Source organism: Crocodylus siamensis, chromosome 5 (assembly GCF_052110815.1).
Source record: "Crocodylus siamensis isolate JL-2025a chromosome 5, ASM5211081v1, whole genome shotgun sequence".
Lineage (NCBI taxonomy): Eukaryota > Metazoa > Chordata > Crocodylia > Crocodylidae > Crocodylus > Crocodylus siamensis.
In genome coordinates, this window is record NC_143399.1 from 135,395,012 (window position 1) to 135,415,658 (window position 20,647).

The 20,647-nt window shown below is 46.7% G+C and overlaps 1 protein-coding gene and 1 long non-coding RNA gene across 7 annotated transcripts in view; one reads left to right on the forward strand and one right to left on the reverse strand.

The window, feature by feature from the left end:
* LOC149864635 (uncharacterized) overlaps positions 1 to 13,437 on the reverse strand; it is a 28,332-nt gene extending 14,895 nt beyond the window's left edge. For 2 of the 3 annotated variants that reach the window (XR_016442205.1, XR_016442204.1), the window contains exons 1-3: positions 12,641 to 13,437; positions 12,447 to 12,542; positions 9,016 to 9,494 (exon numbers count right to left, since the gene is read on the reverse strand). This is a non-coding gene — a long non-coding RNA (uncharacterized LOC149864635). Of the gene's footprint in view, positions 1 to 9,015; positions 9,495 to 10,579; positions 12,543 to 12,640 lie in introns of all 3 variants that reach the window. The other variant, XR_016442206.1, reaches the window with a different exon arrangement.
* A 90-nt stretch (positions 13,438 to 13,527) lies between these two features.
* The window catches only part of CAPN7 (calpain 7), a 44,947-nt gene continuing 37,827 nt past the window's right edge, over positions 13,528 to 20,647 (forward strand). For 2 of the 4 annotated variants that reach the window (XM_090046401.1, XM_090046404.1), the window contains exons 1-5: positions 13,865 to 14,220; positions 14,839 to 14,947; positions 16,014 to 16,171; positions 18,644 to 18,711; positions 20,312 to 20,512. In XM_090046401.1, coding sequence (XP_089902527.1) covers positions 13,978 to 14,220; positions 14,839 to 14,947; positions 16,014 to 16,171; positions 18,644 to 18,711; positions 20,312 to 20,512 — 779 coding nt within the window. In that variant the 5' untranslated portion in view covers positions 13,865 to 13,977. Of the gene's footprint in view, positions 13,680 to 13,864; positions 14,221 to 14,838; positions 14,948 to 16,013; positions 16,213 to 18,643; positions 18,712 to 20,311; positions 20,513 to 20,647 lie in introns of those variants that run through there. The other 2 variants (XM_090046402.1, XM_090046403.1) reach the window with 2 other exon arrangements.

Consider the following 20,647-nt stretch of genomic DNA (forward strand, 5'->3'; position numbering starts at 1 on the left):
GCTCAGCAAGGAACCTGAGGACTTCTAACACCTAAAAAGAGAAACTTATAAAGGATGGAAGGCTGGAATAATCATCAAGGAGGAGTACTCAGCACTGGTCCATGCCTGCAGGGAGTGGACCAGGAAAGCCAAGGCTGCCACCGAACTCCATCTGGCTTTGCATATCAAGGATAATAAAAAATCCTTTTTCAGATACGTAGGGAATCAGAAAAAACACAAGGGTAACATTGGACCCCTGCTGAACCAAATGGGATAACTGGTAACCAACACCCAGGAAAAAGCCAACCTGCTTAATGGGTACTTCATGTCAGTTTTTCATCAGCCTTAAGGGACCGCCCTGCCTAGCATGATGCGGGACAGCTAGAGTGAGGGTGTCTTTATACCCAGCATCGGTGTAAACCTTGTAAAGGAATACCTTGAGAGGCTGGACATCTTCAAGTCAGCTAGTCCTGACAGATTACACCCTAGAGTACTCAAGGAGCTGGCAGGTATCATAGCCCAACCACTGGCAAAAATATTTGAAAACTTGTGGTGCTCAGGTGAAGTACCTCAAGACTGGAAGAAGGCCAATGTGGTACCCCTCTTCAAAAAAGGGCGGAAAGTAGATCCCAGGAATTACAGGCCAATCAGCTTGGCCTCAATCCCTGGTAAGATTCTCAAGAGGATCCTTTCTGGGTAAGCTGGCTAATGGCAATATCCTGAGGGACAGCCAGCATGGGTTTGTTATAGGCAGGTCTTGCCTGACCAATCTCATCTCCTTCTATGACCAGGTGACATATTATCAAGGGAAAAGAGATTGACATCATATATCTGGACTTCAAAAAGGCCTTTGATCTGGTGTCCCATGATCTCCTCATGGAAAAATTGGCCAACTGTGGCCTCGGCTACACCACAGTCCAATGGCTGGGAAATTGGCTCTGAGGTCAGACCCAGAGAGTAGTAGTCCCTGGAAGTAAATCATTATGGCATTCTGTGACTAGTGGTGTCCCCCAAGGCTCTGTCCAGTTCTCTTTAACATGTTTTTCAATGATGTGGACATTGGTGTCAGAAACACACTGGCCAAATTCGTCAATGACACGAAACTTTGTGGCATAGCATACACACCTGAGGATAGGCTAGTGATCCAGGTTGACTTGGATAAGTTTAGCAAGTGGGCGGATATAAACCTGATGACGTTCAATACAGAAAAGTGCAAGGCACTCCACAGCGGGGAAAAAAAACCCGCAGCACGATTATAGGCTCACTTCCTAGCACCACGGCTGAAAGAGACTTGAGGGTCATGATTGACCACAAGATGAACACGAGCCACTGATGTGACGTCGCAACTGGTAAAGCAAACAAAACTCTAACTTTCATCCATAGATGTTTCTCAAGTAAATCTCAGGATGTCATTCACCTGCTGTACTCGGCCTTGGTGAGGCCGCAGCTGGAGTACTGCATCCAATTCTGGGCTCCACTATTCAAGAAGGATGTCGAGAACCTTGAGAGAGTTCAGAGGAAGAGCCACACGCATGATCAGAGGGCAAGAGAATAGGCCTTATGAAGAGAGGCTGAGAGCCATGGGACTCTTCCGTCTGGAAAAGCGCAGACTCAGGAGTGACCTGGTGGCTGCCTATAAGTACCTAAGGGGTATGCATCAGGATCTGGGGGAACATCTGTTCACCAGAGTGCCCCAAGGGATAACAAGGACCAACGGTCATAAACTCCTCCATGACCATTTTAGGCTGGACATAAGGAAAAACTTCTTTACTGTCCGAGCCCCCAAGGCCTGGAATAGACTCCCTCCAGAAGTGGTGCAGGTATCTAACTCTGGACTCATTTAAGAAACTTTTGAATGCTTATCTTGCTGGGATCCCTTGACCCTAGCTGACTTCCTGCCCCTGAGGCAGGGGGCTGGACTTGATGATCTTCAAGGTCCCTTCCAGCCCTAATGTCTATGAAATCTCCAGGCTGGAAAATCCATCGTAATATTCAGTTTGGAGGCCAGTTTACAGAAGAGTTAATTTTTATTTTGCTTCTTACTATATGCATCTTATTTTGCTCCTCACTAAAAAAAATGACAATATGGTTCTACTTCAAAGAGTTTGCTTGTACTCTTTTTGGCAGTTCCATTAAAAAAGCTAAAACACTGAAAAGATTCAAGACAAACATTGCAAAACATATTTAGCTCACTATTAAATGTGTTATCTTTCAGTAAAATGGTGATCCTGGCCCCACAAGACTGACTGGCTGTCCAGGTTTCTTATAAAGGTAGAACAGTAGAAGTAAGATGGAGTTTCGCTTTCCTATGAGAAGCTATGATTTGTTTTTTTAGATTGTTTGAGAGTAATGATTAGGGTAAGAGGCACAGATGCAATCCCCATAGCATCTCTTGTGGATAAGACCCCGCATATTCAAGCCCTTATGTAAATGAGTAACTTGACCCATCTAAGCATATTTCACTGGGACTACTGAAAATAATTAGCACATGCAAACTGTGCACTACTGAATAAAGTATGGGCATAAATTTTTGTAGAGCTTTGGCCTAAGGACCAAATCTGTATTTTTCTTGTATGAATACTCAACTTCAGTATTGCAAAGCCTAAAAATGTGCCACCTTGCCTCAGGAGGTTAATACAAATTGTCAGGATTCCTACTGAATCAAGAGAGGCAGGTTGCCACCTCTGGATCACCTAGGCACTGAGCAAGGAAACACTAAGAGCAGAAGTTTTTCTGCATTCCTACACCTCCTCAGAGCTCGAGCCTCTGGCTCATGACTGCATAGCAGGTGCCTCAATCATCGCAGGTACTACACACATTCTGGTTCATGCCTAGGACCGAAAGGAGAAGGACTTTGAGGCCTTTTTACGCATTGAGACAAATGCATTTGTTTAAAAACAAAACCCCCCAAAAACAGAAATAACCCCAAGATGGGGGGCCAGACCCCAGGATTCCCCCCCCACAGAAAGCATGACTGTTAAACTGGGCTGAAGTCTTGGATCTTGTGCTATTGGCTACACAATGAACTAGTTTTAGCACAAGGGTTGGAAGAAACCACCCTATTCTATACCCTGAGAAGTTGCAGATAAGGTTTTGAAACCCTCAAGCCAAGAACCTAGAATGCATATCTCCCAGAGTTTGGGGGAATGTCATAACCCATTGACTATTATGCAAAAATAATAGTTCAAGGGTCAATCTGGGTTACTGCATTTTGTACTGAGTTCAATACAGCCAGTGGCAATCAGGCCTTGGGGATTCTCTGCAAACACGTAACACATTAAAGACCCAGGCATGAAATGGGGAGGAACAAGCATGACACATTCAAGACCTGCCCACTAAGCTTTGAGGTGCTGTGGCAGCACCTCAGCCTCCTCATTCCAGACCTCTGCAGCAAGAGTACAATAGAGCACTGTTAGGTTGTTCCTGTGCCTTGCCTCAGGAACTGCAGCACAGCAACCAGAGAACATATAATTCTGCTCTCTAGGTAGGCTTTGACTGTACTCCCCTTTCCTTGAAAGGGGGCTCAGATCTCCTTGGCTGATTTAGTTAGATGTGGAAAAACCAGAGGGATCTGCTCCAACTGGAACCTTCAGCAGTGCTGACAGCCCCCTCCCAGGATCAGTATAGGTAGATGAATTGACCCCCTCCAGCCTCAGACTACACTCACCCAGAAGGGAGCACTATTTTTGCCCTTCCCTTCCATATGCCAACTCCTTGCAGGTGGTGAGGCAGTTGAAGTTCTGAAGGGGGTGGATTTGCAGAGAGCCAAGTGGAGTTGAAAATAAGCCATTTGGCAGCTGCTTAAACTGAAACATGGAATCGCTTAGGAGCCTCTCCCTCATCCCTTTTGCATTGGCCCAATCAGCCAATGACAAAGCTTCTTTAAGATGAATTAAGGGCAGAGACTCCCATGAGCGTATATGTGTTAGAGTGAGAGCAAGCAAGAGAGGCCATGCAGGCTATGACTTAATCTAGATAATACAGACACTTCTATAATCTTATGAAAGGGATGACAACCATTATGCTTAACAAGGGAACTAAGGCTCAGGAAAACTAAGTTCTATTCCCAGATTTATCACTGAGTCACTACGAGATCTGGGCACTGTGGCGGGTGCAGAGACTCCACCTCAGTAAAACAGCTGGGTATTTGTATCCCACCGCTACCACCACGTGAGGCGGGCCAGTAGGGGGTGCTCCTGTGCTGAGTCACCCACCTCCCTGCGCACGATCACCTTTCAGGCTCCAAATGCCTCCCTAGGGGCGCCTTATGTTCGGCCAACCCCTCTCCCGGAGCACACTCGCTAGTCTGGGGGTAATGTCGGCGCCACCACCCCGAGAAGGGACTGTCTTGGCCCTGTGTCCTCGGGGAAACACAGCCCTAATAGTCTGACGGGTACTTGACCCATTACAGGCACTTGGGGCACTTCCCCAAGTCAGGGGGCAAAAAGCAAAGTCTCCCTTAATCCATAGACCTAAGGGGTCTCTTAGGCATAATTTAGACCCACCCCTCAATAAGTCTCCCACACCAGTCAAAAAGGAGAACTTTATTGATTACAAGGGGTAGGGTAAACTAGGGTACAGGATTGAGCAATATCTTAGAAATCCTAAAGAGCAAACAGTGTGGCTGAGGTAGCCTTCTGATCACGCATCTGTGTTACTGCCAGCTAAATATCTAATCAGATTGAGTAGCTTACTCACAAGCATCTTCCAAAGGCTGGTGCAATTCCCCTCTGAAAGCAGGCAGTTTCTAGCTCGTGAGTTTGGGGGAGAGAGCCAATTTTAGATGGTCATGCTCCTCTGTGTCCCCCGCATGACTGCTGCTTCACCTCATGGCCGAAGAGAGAGCCCACCTCCTTCCCCCCCCCGACTTATACAGCCCCTGTGACCTCATTCACCTGGTCCAGTGGAGGTCAGCCCCAGTTGGCTGTCAGCCAACCAATTTTCATAGATTTCATAGACATTAGGGCTGGAAGGGACCTCGGGAGATCATCGAGTCCAGCCCCCTGCCCAAAGGGCAGGAAGTCAGCTGGGGTCGTAGGATCCCAGCAAGATAAGCATCCAATTTACTCCTGAAGGTGTTCAATGTAGGTGCTTGAACCACCTCCGATGGCAGGCTGTTCCAGACCTTGGGGGCTCGGACAGTAAAGAAATTCTTCCTTATGTCCAGCCTGAAACGGTCTTGCAGGAGTTTGTGACTGTTCAACCTCATCATCCCTTGGGGCGCTCTGGTGAACAGACGTTCCCCCAGATCCTGGTGGTCACCCCTGATAAACTTATACGTGGCCATCAGATCACCCCTGAGCCTGCGCTTTTCCAGGCTAAAGAGTTCCGTGGCTCTCAGCGTGTCATCGTAAGATCTGTTTTCCTGACCTCTGATCATGCGCGTGGCTCTCCTCTGGACTCTCTCAAGCTTCTCTACATCCTTTTTGAATTGTGGAGCCCAAAACTGGACGCAGTACTCCAGCTGCGGCCTCACCAAGGCCGAGTACAAGGGGAGAATGACGTCCTGGGATTTGCTCGAGAAGCATCTATGGATGCACGCCAGCATTTTGGTCGCTTTACTAGCCGCAGCATTGCATTGCAGGCTCATGTTCATCTTGTGGTCAATGATGACCCCCAAGTCTTTTTCTTCTGTAGTGCTAACCAACGTAGCACTGCCGAGCCTATAAGGGTGCTGCAGGTTTTTCCTCCCAAGGTGGAGAACCTTGCGTTTTTCGGTGTTAAACACCATGAGGTTCTCGTCTGCCCATTTGCTGAGCTTGTCAAGGTCAGCCTGGATCACCCGCCTATCTTCTGGCGTGGATGCTTTGCCCCAAAGTTTGGTGTCATCAGCAAACTTGGCTAGTCCACTCCTAACTCCAATGTCCACATCATTAATGAAGATGTTGAACAGTATGGGTCCCAGGACAGAGCCTTGAGGGACCCCACTGGTTACAGGGCACCATGATGAGTGACTGCCATCAATCACAACCCTCTGGGTCCGACCACGAAGCCAATTTCCCAGCCAGCGGATAGTGGTGGAGCCAAGGCCACAACCGGCCAGTTTGGCCAAGAAGTGATCATGGGATACCAGATCAAAAGCTTTTTTGAAGTCAAGATATATGACATCAATCTCTTCTCCCTTGTCCAGGTGATAGGTCACCTGGTCATAGAAGGAAATGAGATTGGTCAAACAAGACCTACCCGCAACAAACCCGTGCTGGCTGTCCCTTAGAATGTTAGCCTGGGCCAGTCCCTCAAGGATGGCCTCCTTAATAAACTTTTCTAAGATCTTCCCCAGGATAGAAGTCAGGCTAATGGGCCTGTAGTTAGCCGGATCCACTCTCCTCCCTTTCTTGAAGATTGGACCACATTGGCCTTCTTCCAGTCTTTGGGCACTACACCAGAGCGCCAGGAGTTTTCAAAGATCCGTGCCAGGGGCTGGGCTATGACGCTCGCCAGCTCCTTGAGTACCCTGGGGTGCAGGTTGTCAGGGCCAGCTGACTTGAAGGTATCCAGCTTCTCAAGGTGTTTCTTCACGAGGTCAGCATTGATGGAGGGTAGGGGATTCCCCTCACCCAGATTTCCCTGTCCCATAGCAGGCATAGGCATCCCGTGTGACTGATGAAAGACTGACGCAAAGTACCTATTTAATAGGTTGGCTTTTTCCTGGGCGTCAGTTGTCAGTTGCCCCATCTGGTTTAGCAGGGGTCCAACATTGCCCTTGCTTTTCCTCCGGCTCCCCACATACCTGAAAAAGGACTTTTTGTTGTCCTTGATGCTTGAAGCTAGTTGGAGTTCAGTTGCAGCCTTGGCTTTCCTGGTTTGGTCCCTGCAGGACCGGACCAGCGCGGAGTAATCCTCCTTGGAGGTGAATCCCGTCCTCCATCCTTTGTAGGCTTTCCTTTTTAGCCACAGTAGGTCCGCTAGGTCTCTGGAGAGCCAGGGGGGCTGCTGTGCCTTCTTGCTGCCTTTCCTCCATGTTGGAATAGATTTAGCTTGTGCATTGAGGATCGCTTCCTTGAGAAGCAACCACTCTTCTTAAATTCCCATCTCCCTGGGGTCATGGTCCCTGAGGGCCTGACCGACTAGCCTCTCGAGCTTGTCAAAGTCGGCTTTTCTGAAGTCAAGGACTTCTGTGCTGCTGACTGACTTGCCAGCTTTACGGCGGATGGTGAAGGTGATCAGCTCGTGGTCGCTGTCACCCAACTTCCCATCAATCACTAGGTCGCCGATTAGGTCGTCCCCCGTAGCCAGTAGCAGGTCAAGCAGCGCTTTGCCTCTCGTTGGCCTATAGACTTCTTGAGTCAGGTAGAGGTCATCCACGCACGAGAGAAAGCTTTGCGCCCGCTCAGATTTAGCTGAGTGATCTTCCCACTAGATGTCCGGGTAATTGAAGTCAACCATGGCAACCAAGGTCCTGGAGCAAGCGGCCTCAGTCAGTTCCCAGGCGAACTCCTGGTCAAGCTCGGGACTTTGAGTGGGAGGTCTGTAGTAGAATTTGAAATACATCACCTGTTACCAGGCAGATTCCAGCTCCCCAGGTAGAAACCCCTTACCCAGGTAATTGATGCAGAGGGAGCAGGTTTCCCCCCTCCCTCAGAAATGCAGCCAGCTCAAGTTACCTAAATAGACAGGCTGAGGGTGCAGTCCCCTGTGTGCAGGGCCCACCCTAATCAAATGGTTGCAGCCCAGAGATTTTAGTCAGTGTCACAGGGCAGAGATTTTTGGGGAGAAACCAAGGTGGCATTCTGCCACAGGCACATTCAAGTGTTTTAGCCTTCCTGTGCCTCTGTTTCCCTACATCTAAAACAGGGATAATGCCATGGGTAGTTTTTCAAGAGCGCCTAAGTCCTTAGAGACACAAAATTTGTAGTACCACTTGTGCTCCTAGGTCTCCCAGGTACTTTTGGAAAATGTCATTTCTTAAGTGCTTTTGACATGGATTCATCAGTGGGCTAAAGTCTGAGTATTTATTGAAATCAGCTGCTTGTCCACTGTTTTCAGAAGTGGGTTGCTAGTTACTCCTTTGTGGGTGCATCTACAAGAGATGCTTTACTGGGCAGCAGACTAATTTGCTGCACAGGAAAGCATCACCATCATATGTGCATGGTAATGAGGACACAGTAGACTAATTTACTGTGCTGCCGGATAGTCCCATCAGATACAAGTGGTATCCAGCAGCGCAGTAAATTACTGTGCTTAAATGTACATGTAGACAGTGACATTAGGATTAGCCTCCTCTGGTTCAAACTGAGCTGGAGTATATTCAGTCACATTAATTGCACTTGTAGACATGCCCTATGTTCATATGTAGGCAAGTGTACATTTTTAAGGAGACTGAGGAGCCTTTGGCCGAAGTGCCCAGAATATTCCATTTTGAACATTTCTGGGCCTCTCTCTTACCCAATGAAAAATGAGATATACTAAAAATCTACTTCACAATGGAACTATGAGCTATGCTACACCCATGTCTGACCCTGTTCTCCCACTTGCCTGATGAACCAAAGACCATGAAGAATCAGTGAGTGTCCAATGGAGTTTTGTATCTAGCTCAGTAAGAGGCCTTGACTCTGTCCAGGCCATCATCTTCCTTGCCACACTACATCTGTCAATTTTGTTTCTAAACCTGTATATCACAAGCTCTTCAGTTTTACCCATTTACTCTTTATTCAGCCCAGTAGGTTGTGTTTAACTAAAGCACACTTTCCAGAATGCCATCCAGTTGTGATTTGAAGACATCAGAACATAAAGAGTTTATCTAGCTTCATCTTCCTGCCATTAACCAACTCATGCCCTTCTCCATGAAGACCCTTTAGCATCCATGAGGCATGGCAAAGATAGAACAGTGTTCCCTCTTTGGCCCTGAATGTATAATCCACAGAAGCATCAGAACCCTCAATAACAGCAGTTCCCTACCCACAAAGCTGTTCCACCACTACTGGTCTTGGAGTGTCATGATGACTCAAGACCAAATGTATTGGCTTTGGTTAAAACCCAAGAACTGTGATGGACAGGATGTTAATAGCCCCCACTCTATCCAGAGCGTTTCCTCACCTGTACTGAGAGAGCCATGGGCTTCCATGCTCCCAAATTACATTAAGCTCAGAGAATGGCATCTCCCGCTGGATTTCAAGTACATCATCATTGAGTGGCCCTGGGAGGTCTGTGTTGAGTGAGCTGGGTGGTTCCTCGTGACTGACCTCATGGCAGGGCCTCTGGGTTTATTTTCTGCAACAGTCCCAGAATGACTTGGCCTGGCTTTTACATTCCACTGCCTCCTGCCCACAACAAACCTGTACCACGTGCACTTTATCCAAGATGTGTTCCTATTGCCTTCAGTGTGAGCTCTGGTACATGATCTCCTTCCTTTCCAGAAAGGCAGAGACCTCCAGTTCTTGCCCCAGGCAAGAGTCTTTCCTTCCAGCAGTGGGAGAGGGGCTGCTCTGTAGTAGGGGAAGGCAGGGGTGCCTTCATTTGGTAGTGGAGCCATCTAGGAAGCCTTCCTTCTCCACGTCCTTTTGATTTTGTCCATGCTACAACCAAACAGAACCAGTAGTCAGTCTAGGATCAATGCAGCCTCGTTCCCTACCCGAGGCCACTCCTCCAGCCAATCCCCCAGAGATTCCTCATTCCTTGAGAGCTATACGGTCTCAAGGCTTGGGATTAATTTAAAAGAAAAAGTACCTCATCCAGTCCTAGGGTATACTCCTTCCATTCCCCTCCCCGCCAGACTAGAAAACAAAGGCAGACTGCCTGTCACTCTCCCTCTCTCTGGCTGAATGTAATGGTTCTTTTGATGCTACATGGACAGGCAGCATGTATTGGAAGAACTATACATTCGAGAAAATCATAAACTTACCATGGACCATTCATGGAAACAAAAGGTGGCAAACTCAACAAACCCATACTTTGTTTTGAATTATTTGCACCTAAATCCCTTCTATTACCTCAAAAATGAATCCTGTTTAGCCAATCAGCACTGAAATGCTCTGAGGCTGAAGGCTATGTGATTTCTCCACATGCACCGAAGGCAGCTCACCATCAGAGTACCCTATTCCAGCTCCATCCACTTCTTCCCCTCCCTGCCCAGCCAAGAGCCACGTGCTGCAATAAATAATTTATTTATTGAACTGGGGTGCCAGACAACTCACAAAAGTTACAAAGGGGTTCTGGGAGCCTAAAAAAGTTTGGATTTGGGCAGTGTTGTGCATGCAACAAATTAATTCCAGTGTTTTTTTAAGCCAACACATCAAATATCCACCCTGAACTCAAGCTCCCAGAACTCTAGGCATGAGCTCATTTGTAATCAAATGCTCCTTCCATTGATTCTGACCTGGCTTTCTTTCATTTCCCAGATAATAAACCACTGGGCCCAATTTAGGCAACCCCACATAGAAACTAGAGCTCTAAGGGCTGTCACCACCCCTGCTCCAGTGGATCTCCAGCATTCAAAAAAAAAAAGCCCTGCGCTGCAAGGTACCAGTGTGGGAAATGCCTGAATTTGCTGTATGTGGCACCGCAGACGGGTCTCTGGTGCCACATACCACACAGCCATGCATGCCTCGATGCGACCTACAAGGTTATTCTCTATAGCCTGCTCCTTTGGGTTCTGCTTTACCTGGCATCCCTCACAAGGTACTGGCGAAGGTGGCCTTCTTGGAGAGCTCTGCCTGGTCTCTTTCCTCTGGAATCTTTTAGAGAATTAGGCTTTTAGCTCTCTCCTCCAGTGCATGTTGCAGCAAGACTCAAAGAAAGACTTCTGCCCAAGGGAGGCTGGGAAGATGACGTGGATACTTTGATAGGTTGCCCTCTTATCTTCCTTGCATTGGAACTCCTCTGACTTCCCCAAGCAGGGGCAGCTGGTGGCCCCACTGGGTCTTCAGATCTCTGACCCAGCAGAGGATATTGGCAGCCTGGCCAGAGAGAGGATTTGTAGGCTGTACAAGTTGGGATTGCACCAGAGTGGTAAGCAAACCTGGTCAGGTAATGGGACCCCAACAGAAGACTCTCCCCGCTCCTCTGAAACTAACTCCAGCTAGATACCAAGTCTCTCTCCATTTCTCAACCCTATTCCCCAACTATTAGGAAAAGATGAGTGATGACTTAAAGCTTGTGTTACCAACAAGATGTCTTATCCTATGGATTCACTGATTCATAGATGTTAGGGGCCAGTAGGGACCTGAGATCATCAGGTCCAGCCCTCCTGCTCAAAGCAGGAAAGACTGCTGAGGTTAGATGGCCCAAGCAAGGTGTGTGTCTTGCTGTCTTTTGAAGATCCCCAGGGAAGGTGACTGTACAACCTCTGGAGGGGAGAGGAGTCTATTCCAGATCTGGACACATGAACTGTAAAGAAGTTTTTCCTAATGTATAACCTGAAGTGATCCTCTATCAATTTATGACCATTATTCCTAGTTTCCCCCTTGGTGAACAGGTGCTCTCCTAGACCCTGATGTTCACCCCTTATGATCACCTTGGGGGTGGGGATGTTCACCTTGGCTGCCACCAAGGTGCCCCCCCACCCCAAGTCTTCTCTTCTCCACCAAGTCTTCTCTTCTCCAGGCTGAAAAGCCCCATGTCCCTCAGCATCTCCTCATATGGTCTGTTCTCCAGACTTCTAATCATTCGTGTGGCCCTCTGAACTCTTTCCAGGTTCTCCACATCCCTCTTCAATTGCAGTTCCCAGAACCGGATGCAGTATTCCAGCTGCAGCCTCACCAATGCAGAGTAGAGCGGGAGAATCACATCCTTAGTCTTGTCATGCACTGGTTTAGGTATGCCAGTGTAGTCTGCCTTGCAACCTATAGCATTGCACTGGTGGCTCTTGCTCATTTTATAGTCCATCATGACCCCCACGTCTCTTTCAGTCTTTAAAGAGCAGACTTTAAAGAACAGCAGACTCTCCCTATGCCTGACGAAGGATGTTTGTGCCCAAAAGCTTGCAAAAAAACTATTTTTCCAACTATTTAGTTGGTCTAATAAAAGATATCACATTTACCCAAAGAACCTTGTCTACCCTGAAAAGTCACTGTTCTTTTCACAACTCATGAAATCCACAGAAAAATCTTCCGCTTAAAACAGAGAGGCCTTTTGTGTGAGCTCAAAAAAAATCTGGTTCTTTTCTCTTAGGTTGGTAACATTTCAGGAGTCTTTGTTTCAAAATAACAGCATTGGTTCTGACCTTGATCAGCGTATACTTACATTACAAATTATTTCTTAAAATGGTCATTCGTGTGGCGGGGGTGGGGGGGGTTTCTTTTGCCAACTAAACCAAAGCTTCAAGATTTTTGGGCCCTTTCCAAAAGCTTGTAATTCATCTGAACAAGTTAGAGCAAGGGCTGTTAGCACTGCAGAAGTCTTTTACAAATCTCTTATCATTTTCAGTAATAAAGCTAAAGAATTAAGATTGATTTAGTTACCTAAATAGATTAAGTAATGTATTCAAACCTACTGTGGTTTGACAGATAACTCTGTTCCTTTCACTTTACCTAGGGTTAACATGTCTGGTTTTTGCTAGACGTGTCCTCTTTTTGGGTCCTCCCATCTCCATCCAGGCAGTTTTTCAAAATATCAGCAAATGTCCACTGCAGGTCAGGAGTGAAGGGTATCAAGACACAGAAATAATTATTTTGGGAAAAAAAAAGAAACCCTATCAGAGATCTTCAAAGGGCTGGATACACACCTTGTTGGGGTCATCTGACCTCAGCAGTCTTTCCTGCCTTGAGCAGGGGGGGGCTGGACCTCATGATCTGAGGTCCCTTCCAGCCCCTAACATCTATATAAATCTAGCTTGTGATATGCCCATGGGTCTCAGACCACATGAAATGATACCCCTATTACAATCTAACTAAATTAAAATGCAGTCAACAACTGTTTGACTACAGGGCAGCAGACAAGTTAAGTTACCTGCAGCTGGTCCTAGTGACCTGCAAGGGGGTGTCTGCAGGCACATAAGCAGCAGTTGCCTATCACAGATGCCCCTGTCTGGCTCCAGCCTGAATCCCTGCCAGGTCCTGCCCTCCCCTAACCCCTTGGCTTGTGGCTCCTGTTTGGATCCCTGCTTCTTATCCCTGACCCCTTGGCTTACAACTGCAATTAACACGCCTCCATTGTGACCCCGCCTGTTCGGGATTCCTTTTAGGCCCCTGACAATAGTACTGGCAGCAGGGGCCCGAACTCCCTCATCAACAGGACCCCGTATGGGGCTCCCTCTTGCTTGCTCTCCTTCTGCCCATGACTTCTATCGTCCTTTCCGTTCAGGCCCAGGCTCCGTCGCGAGCGGTGGAGGAGCCAGTCCTGCTGAGGAGGGTACTGCACTGACTCTCAGGCTGCCACCCTAATCCTGGCTCCAGAGGCACCTCTTCCCCCCCAGCTTGGGCTGCCCCCTAAGCGCAGCCCCAACCCCTGGCTCACGGCTGGGCCAACGGCAGACCAGCTGCCCAGCGCGCTACACTCGCCGCACAGCTTACGTCTGCGCACTAGCACCCCACCCGCGCGCCTGCCGAATGCGCACGCGCAGCGCTCCTGGCGCGCGGGAAAGGATAGGGCGGTGAGCAGTGGGCGGGGCTAGGGCAGGGCCGAAGCGGAAGCGAGCGTGGGGTGGTGACGGGGTTTGAGCCATGGATGCTAGCGCGCTAGAAGTGGACGCCCTACGGTTTGCGCAGCTCGCGGTGCAGCGCGACCAAAGCGGCCGCTACCGGGAGGCGGTTTTCTACTACAAGGTACCGGCTCTCTCCCCCGCCCTGTGGTTTTGTCCTGTCCCAGCCCTCTTCCCCGCTCCCCGCCGCACCGCCCTGTGGTTCCGTCCTGTTCCAGCCCCCTCTTCCCCCCACTTCGGGGAAATGGAACGACCCGGGCCTGTGGGTTTTTTCCACCCCCACGAACTTCCCCGTCTGAGCACGTCATATGGGAGGAGCGGGGCCTCGTCTTATTCCGGGATAGAGCCCGTTGTCCTGGGCTCTGCAGCTGTTTTGGGCATTTGGTTTATCCTGGAGCACCCCAGCCCAGCTATGCCCACGCATGGTTGTGTCACACCTGCCTGCCCCGATTTGGCCGTGTCTCTCAGCGCAGCCTCGCTGGGACCAGGCCACGTCCCCTCCCCTGACCCCTCCAAGGCTGGGTAGGGCCCCGCCTAGCTGTCGTACATGTCAGAGCGGGCCCGTGGGCTGGATCCGGCCCGTCAGCAGCCTGAGCACTGTTTTTCTGGCCCACAGCAGGAAAAGGTTGGGCACTGCGGTTCTAGCACCCAGATGTAGCGTCAAGGTACCTGTACACATGGTGTATGGATTGGGGGGGAAAAATGTTTCCTATACATCACTTTTTGAAGATGTTCATGTTTTGTTCATTTCTGGATTTTGATTATTCTTTCATGAAAAGTAATGGTTGAGTTGATCTCCTTTATCCATCTGAATCAAGTTTTTAAATAATTTTAAATCAGAAGCAATGAACATGGGGTAATGGGGAAACAAGATACTGTCCCCAGGTCTGTGAACATATGAAGTGATATTTAAAAAACTTCAATAAATATTAGGGAGCAAATGACTGGCCTGCAGACAACATAATGATCGTGAGACTGTCAGTGACATACAGACATCTACACAGAGGTTTGCACTCTTGCTTAGACGAACAAAAAATGTGGTTCTCTAATATAAAGAAGACCTACAATGTGGCTCTTTAGATCCTCAATAAGCTCATTGTAATTCTGTAGATGCTGAAGTCCTGACTTGAAACAAGCTTTGCTCACACAGTGGGTTGTTCTTTAGGTCAGTGACTTTCCAAGCAGGCGTGAGTCCACCTACACAAAGTCCATGATAGTATTTGGCAGAAAGTGCTTCTCCATACAGCAAGCAGACTTATGCATTTTATCTTTTCCCTTCCCAGGAGGCTGCACAAGCCTTGATTTATGCTGGAATGGCAGGCTCAAATCTGGAAAATATTCAAGAGAAAATAAATGAGTATTTGGAGAGAGTCCAAGCTTTGCATTCAGCAGGTGAGGAAAAAAGCTTTCTAATTGTACCTTTGATTAAATTAATTGAGTGGGAAGAGTTTTTTGTCTTGTGAACCATATAGCAGAACAGCCATCTTTCTCCTGATATCCTCGAGCATTTGGTTTTACTATACAAGACCGAAAAATACCAAACACATGGCTGGTAAATTAAATCCTAAGGTAAAACTTTAATGTAGAGAACTACCAGTATTTCATGTGAGTAGTGGTAGATAGTTATGCTCTTTTAAATTTATGTGAGAAAATACTCTGGAGGAAGAGAACTGACCCACGCCCCCACTTCACCTCACATGCTTAAGCTCTATCCTGCAGTGAGTTCTGTACAGATGGACTCCTGCCCCAGTGCAGAGCACTTTGGCTTCAGTGGGACTGTGTAGTTGCAGGGGGTCCACTCTGATGTTATTAAGGGATACGTATTTGGGTCCAGACCTTAGTTTCATGAATCCTTGCAGCCCCCAGCAAGTTTTGCTGAGTTATTTTGCTGACCAAACAAGTTGCAACTTAAGACCAATGCTCCAAGGGAGGTTTAGGTTGGATATTAGGAAAATCTCTCTCACTAAGAGAGTGGTGAAGCACTAAAACAAGTTACCTAGAGAGGTGGTAGAATCTCCATCCCTGAAGGTTTTTAAGGCCTAGCTTGAGAAAGCCCTGACGGGAATGATCTAATTGAGGATGGTCCTGCTTTGAGCAGGAGGTTGGATGAGATGACCTCCTGATGGTCCCTTCCCACCCTCATTTTCTATGATTTATCCTGACAGGAGTTATTTCCACAAGTAGGAAAGGGTCTGGCATAAATAAACAACTTGTCTTTGTGTGGTACTATATGTTTGTATTCGTTTCAGTTCTAAGATATTCTGCATTACCATCACGGGATTCTACAGGTATATGAACCCTTTTGTTTAAATTGGACTCAAATTTAAATATGCCAACGTTGGGTTTTGGCATGTAAGCAGGTGCTACCTTTTTGCCTAGTTTGTTCTTGGTTGCTGTGCTGTATTAAATACTTGTATGCATCATTACAGCAAGCTAAAGAATTTCCTTTCTCATTTAGTTCAGTCGCAGAGCATCGATCCTTTGAAGTCAAAACAGCAATTGGACCTAGAGCGTGCTCATTTCCTGGTTACGCAGGCCTTTGATGAAGACGATAAGGGCAACATGGAGGAAGCTGTAGAATTATATACAGAAGCAGTGGAACTCTGTTTGAAAACAGTATGTTAAGCTACAAGTTAACTTGGTGGAATTATGTTATGGTAAGCAATTCTTCCATTTACACAAGTGATTGACTAAATTGGCTTAATATAGTACCTGTATTAAAATTCAATTTTTTTTTTTTTAAAGTTTTTAAACATTTTTGTTTTGCCTTTTGTTCTCTGTATCCCACTGAAAGAAACTTGGCTTACTCTGGTCCATTGTTTGGTGAGGCACTGTGTTTCAGTAGTGCAAACTGACCTAGTCCCCTCTTCTAAGGAGATTGCACTTAAGAATTCCAGCAAACTTACAGGATTTTTTATTGCTCTACTTTGAAACTTTTGGCTTGAGGCCAATGGAAAGCTAAAATTGTTTAAAAGCATGTTGGAAAAAGATCACCCTTTCACGTAGCAAACTCCTGATGGATGTATTGTGAATATTAAAGGCAATTTTCCTTTTCAAGTAATGCTTAACTTAATAATGCTTAATAGTCCACTTCAGACTAGGTTGGGGAAAATATGTAGCAATGCTTGTAACATTAACACCATGCAAGCTAGTCCCAGTTGAAGTGACATTGCATACTAAAACTAGGCTATTTTTAAGCATTACTGAATAATATTACAGGTACTGCTTTTTTCCTATTAAGTCCAGTAGCCAAAACTAACTCATTAGAAGAAGAGCTCACCATCATGACGTAACTCCACCAAGTCTAATTTTGTTCTTCTCTTCTGCCCACTTAATGTTAATATATTTTGATGTATTGGGATAGCCACACTACTGTTTTTCAAAATAGTATTACATCCTAAATTAAGACATTTTTGTCTGAATTCTGCAAATACCTACACACATGTCTGGCTTTACTCTGATAAATTGTTGGAATTTACATATTTCATATATTGCATGGAAGTCAAAGGGACTATACAGAAGAATCTAGTCAAGTATTTGGACTGGTGATTGCAGAATCAGAAGCCGGCTCAGAAACACTCTGGTTTTCCAATTGATTTGTTGGGTCTGACCTCTTTTTGCCTAGATGACTATTTACTATTAGAAAGCATTTTTTCTACTCTGCCACAGTCTATCTTCTGTTGGCATGCATTGTCATGTAACTTTAGCATTCTAGTAATTCTTTTTACCTGGTCTTCTTTTGATCTGGTCTCTCAATTAAGTGTAGCTGCTGACTGAATTTCTTTGCCTCAGGTAGCCTGTTACTTTAGAAAGGTGGTAGTTTTGTTGTTCATCCCCCCTGATGGAAGAGGAAAAATGCACTCCTCCTACCACAATAAGATTCCAGAATTCCTTCACTTTCCTCATTGCACTGATTCGGTCTAGTTCCTTAGTTGCAAGGCTGTCTGTTCCCCTTGGGAGATCAGTCCCTCTCTCTTTACCCAAGCCCTGTATTAAGAAGCAGCCAGGGCATTTCATTTTTCTCCTTCCTACCCTGATAGGCTTCCTTTCTCTTCCACCCACTCTAATCATCTTCTTAAGGCTCTTCCAGACAGCTACCCTACTGGACATTTTTTCCCAGAGCAAAGGTACCCCCCACCTCCTTTTTGTCAGGTGGTGGGGTAGAAGGAGGAGGTTGGGTTTGGTGGGTAGGTCAGGAACAATTATTGCCTTTTAGTCTCCTGTTCCACTCTTAGCAGGCCTTATTTATCACAGAGAAAGCCAGGGATGCAGAGCAAAGCCAGAACTCAAACTGTGCAGAATGGAATAGGCTTCCTGGATCTCAAACTGTCTTTGAGAAGTTCCTTAGTCTCACTCTACCCATTTTACAGATGAAGTGACCAGCTCACAGTGATTACCTACTGGAGCTTGGAATAAAGGCTAGATTTCCTGGCTCATCCTGGAATATTTTACGTTGTAAGGAAGTATACTGTAGGTTGGACTAGATGAGCTCCAGAGGTCCCTGCCAACTATATGATGATATACCCTGTTGTTCATAAGGAAACTTTGAAAGGATACATCAATTCAATAATGTTTTAATATCACAACATGTTTAAGAGGGAAAATGAATCAAGATAGCATCTACATGGGCAAAAAATGCAACTTTTAAAGATCTTGATTCATTTTCCCAACACTTTATATGAAACTAGTACTTCCTATAATTAGAAACTTGAAAATGGCATGTTGCATTCCAACCAACTACAGTGCATTCAGTTTAAGTACATTGCATCAGGACTGAAAAGAAGCTGTGCACTTACCAAATTTGGGGCATACAGTCAATGCTCATTAAGTATACAACCCTGTAAGCTATCTAGTATAGACAGTTTCAGGGTTGCTTGACTCCACTCCTCTTCAAAGTTTCAGATAGTAGTTTTGGAACTGCCTAGCTCTTCTCATTTTCAAAGTTTCCAATGGTCAGTTTTGGTGCAGGTGTTACTTCACCATGGTGTACGTATGGAAAATAACAATTTGATATTTGACTCCTGTTTGTACCTTTGGAATTTGCCAGGGTTTACAACCTGCGGTACTTTCTTTTTCTTTTCTATAAAGGCTAATGAAACTTCAGAGCCAAGTCTTCAAACAAAACTGAAGCAGCTGGCTCGACAAGCACTGGATAGGTGGGTACCTATGGCTGGTCTCCAAGTAGTTAGTATAAGGTTAAAAGGAATACTTCTAGCTATATTCTATATTTAGGTCTTAAGTGGGCCAACTGAGAGCAGGCCCTGGGACTCTGATATTTTTTTCTTGATTAGTACTGAGCCAGGGAGCCAGCCCATCCTCAACACTACAGCTTGGGTGCACAGAAAAATGGAACACTTTACTCTGTAGTTGTAACAGTACTTGTGGCATTAGAGCCGGGGCAGGCAATTATTTGGGCCTATGGGCCACATAATCAGTTCTGGGAAGCTGTTGCAGGCTGGTCAGTATTCCCTTACCCGCTACAACAGCCCAGAACCAGAGTACCCTGCAGCTACTCCCCACCACCACCAGCAGTGCACAGCTCTGACCCCAGCCAGAGTGGACTAGCTGGAACCCCAGCGCACCGTCCTAACCCACACCTTCTCTAGACCGCCCATCCACACAGAGCAGCAGCCAGACAGAATGTTGCTTGGCACAGGAGAAAAGCGGCCCCTCACTGCTAACAGGCCACCCCGCAGCTCCTCTCTACCACCACCTCTGGGCTGCCCAGTGGGGCAGCAGTGGCAGTGCAGAGAAGCCATAGGGCAGCCTGGGTGTGGGCTCCAGGTAGCTTTAGCAAAAAGGGCCCAGCAGTGGTAAAGGAGAGGTGCTGCTTTTCCCATGTGCCAAGCAGCAGCTTCTCTTCAGCTGCTGCTGCTACTCAGCATGGGCAAGCAAGTCTGGAGCAGGCATGGGGTGAGCCAGGGTTGGGGCTGTACATGCGGGTTCTGCATGGTCAGCTCTTCCGGGACAAGTCCAAAGTGGGTGTGGGGTGGGCTGGGATTAGGACTGTGTGCGCAGGTCCCTGCCGGTCCCTGCCAGTCCCTGCAGGGCTGGGGCCAGTGGTGGTGGCAGCCAGGAAGAGCCACTGTCACCTAGGCTTCCTAGAAGAGTAGTCCAGCTGCAGAGTGGGGGCAGAGAGCATCTGGGCCAGGCAGGACCAAGGAACCTGCCATGGGCTAGACAAAGTCACTCTGCGGGGCAGATCCGGCTTTGCCTACGTCTGTACTAGAGCCTAATACGTATTGCAAAGATACTGACTGTGTAAGTCAATGACTTAATGGAGATTGAAACATGGCTTCTGGTGTGCTAGGTTCTAGCAGATGTTTCTTTCAGAATCATAAATCCATTTGTGTATTTAATATGAATATTTAAAATCCTAAATGCCGGGATTTTGATGGCAGTATGTTTAAGTTCCAAAGTGTTTAGTAAGTTGTCACACAGATCTTCCAGTGAGTGTAATTTTCAAGTTTTTGGAACTATTAAAATGAATTAAGCCAAAACTATTTGATAATTTATTTGCTGTATTCTGTTCACCCTAAAAATGAAAGTAGATTCTGACACAAGAAACTTCCTTACTATTCCATCTCATGCCTGTACTGCTCCTGAAATTATTTCCTTAGCAGAAGCAAACTAGTACTAGATCATGTTTACATTTGTCCACGTGGTATGATTCATATGGCAGTACAAACAAGCAATTTAAACTTCGATTTGTTGTTCCTTTATGTTAAACTTAACAAACAACATTTTTGTTTTTAGAGCAGAAGCACTTAAGGAGTCTACGTCAAAGTCATCTCAAAAAGACAAGTCAGCTGCAGTTAAACCAAATCAGCCTGTTAGAGCATTCTTTCCATTGGGACCTGACTTTTCCTTGAATGATAAACCACAAACAGTCAGGGCAGTGCAAGGTAGTGAATCTCATGGTCAGAGATACACCACAGAGGAGATTGAAGTGCTCAGGTAATGTAAGGACAAACTATTCTGATTTTTATTATTTCTGTCGGTGAAGTATTAGGTTGAGGGGGAGGGAGCTGTTCCTTTGTATGTTTAAAAAGGTGGGGAAATAGGGGGAATCTACTGTCGAAGGACCTCTAA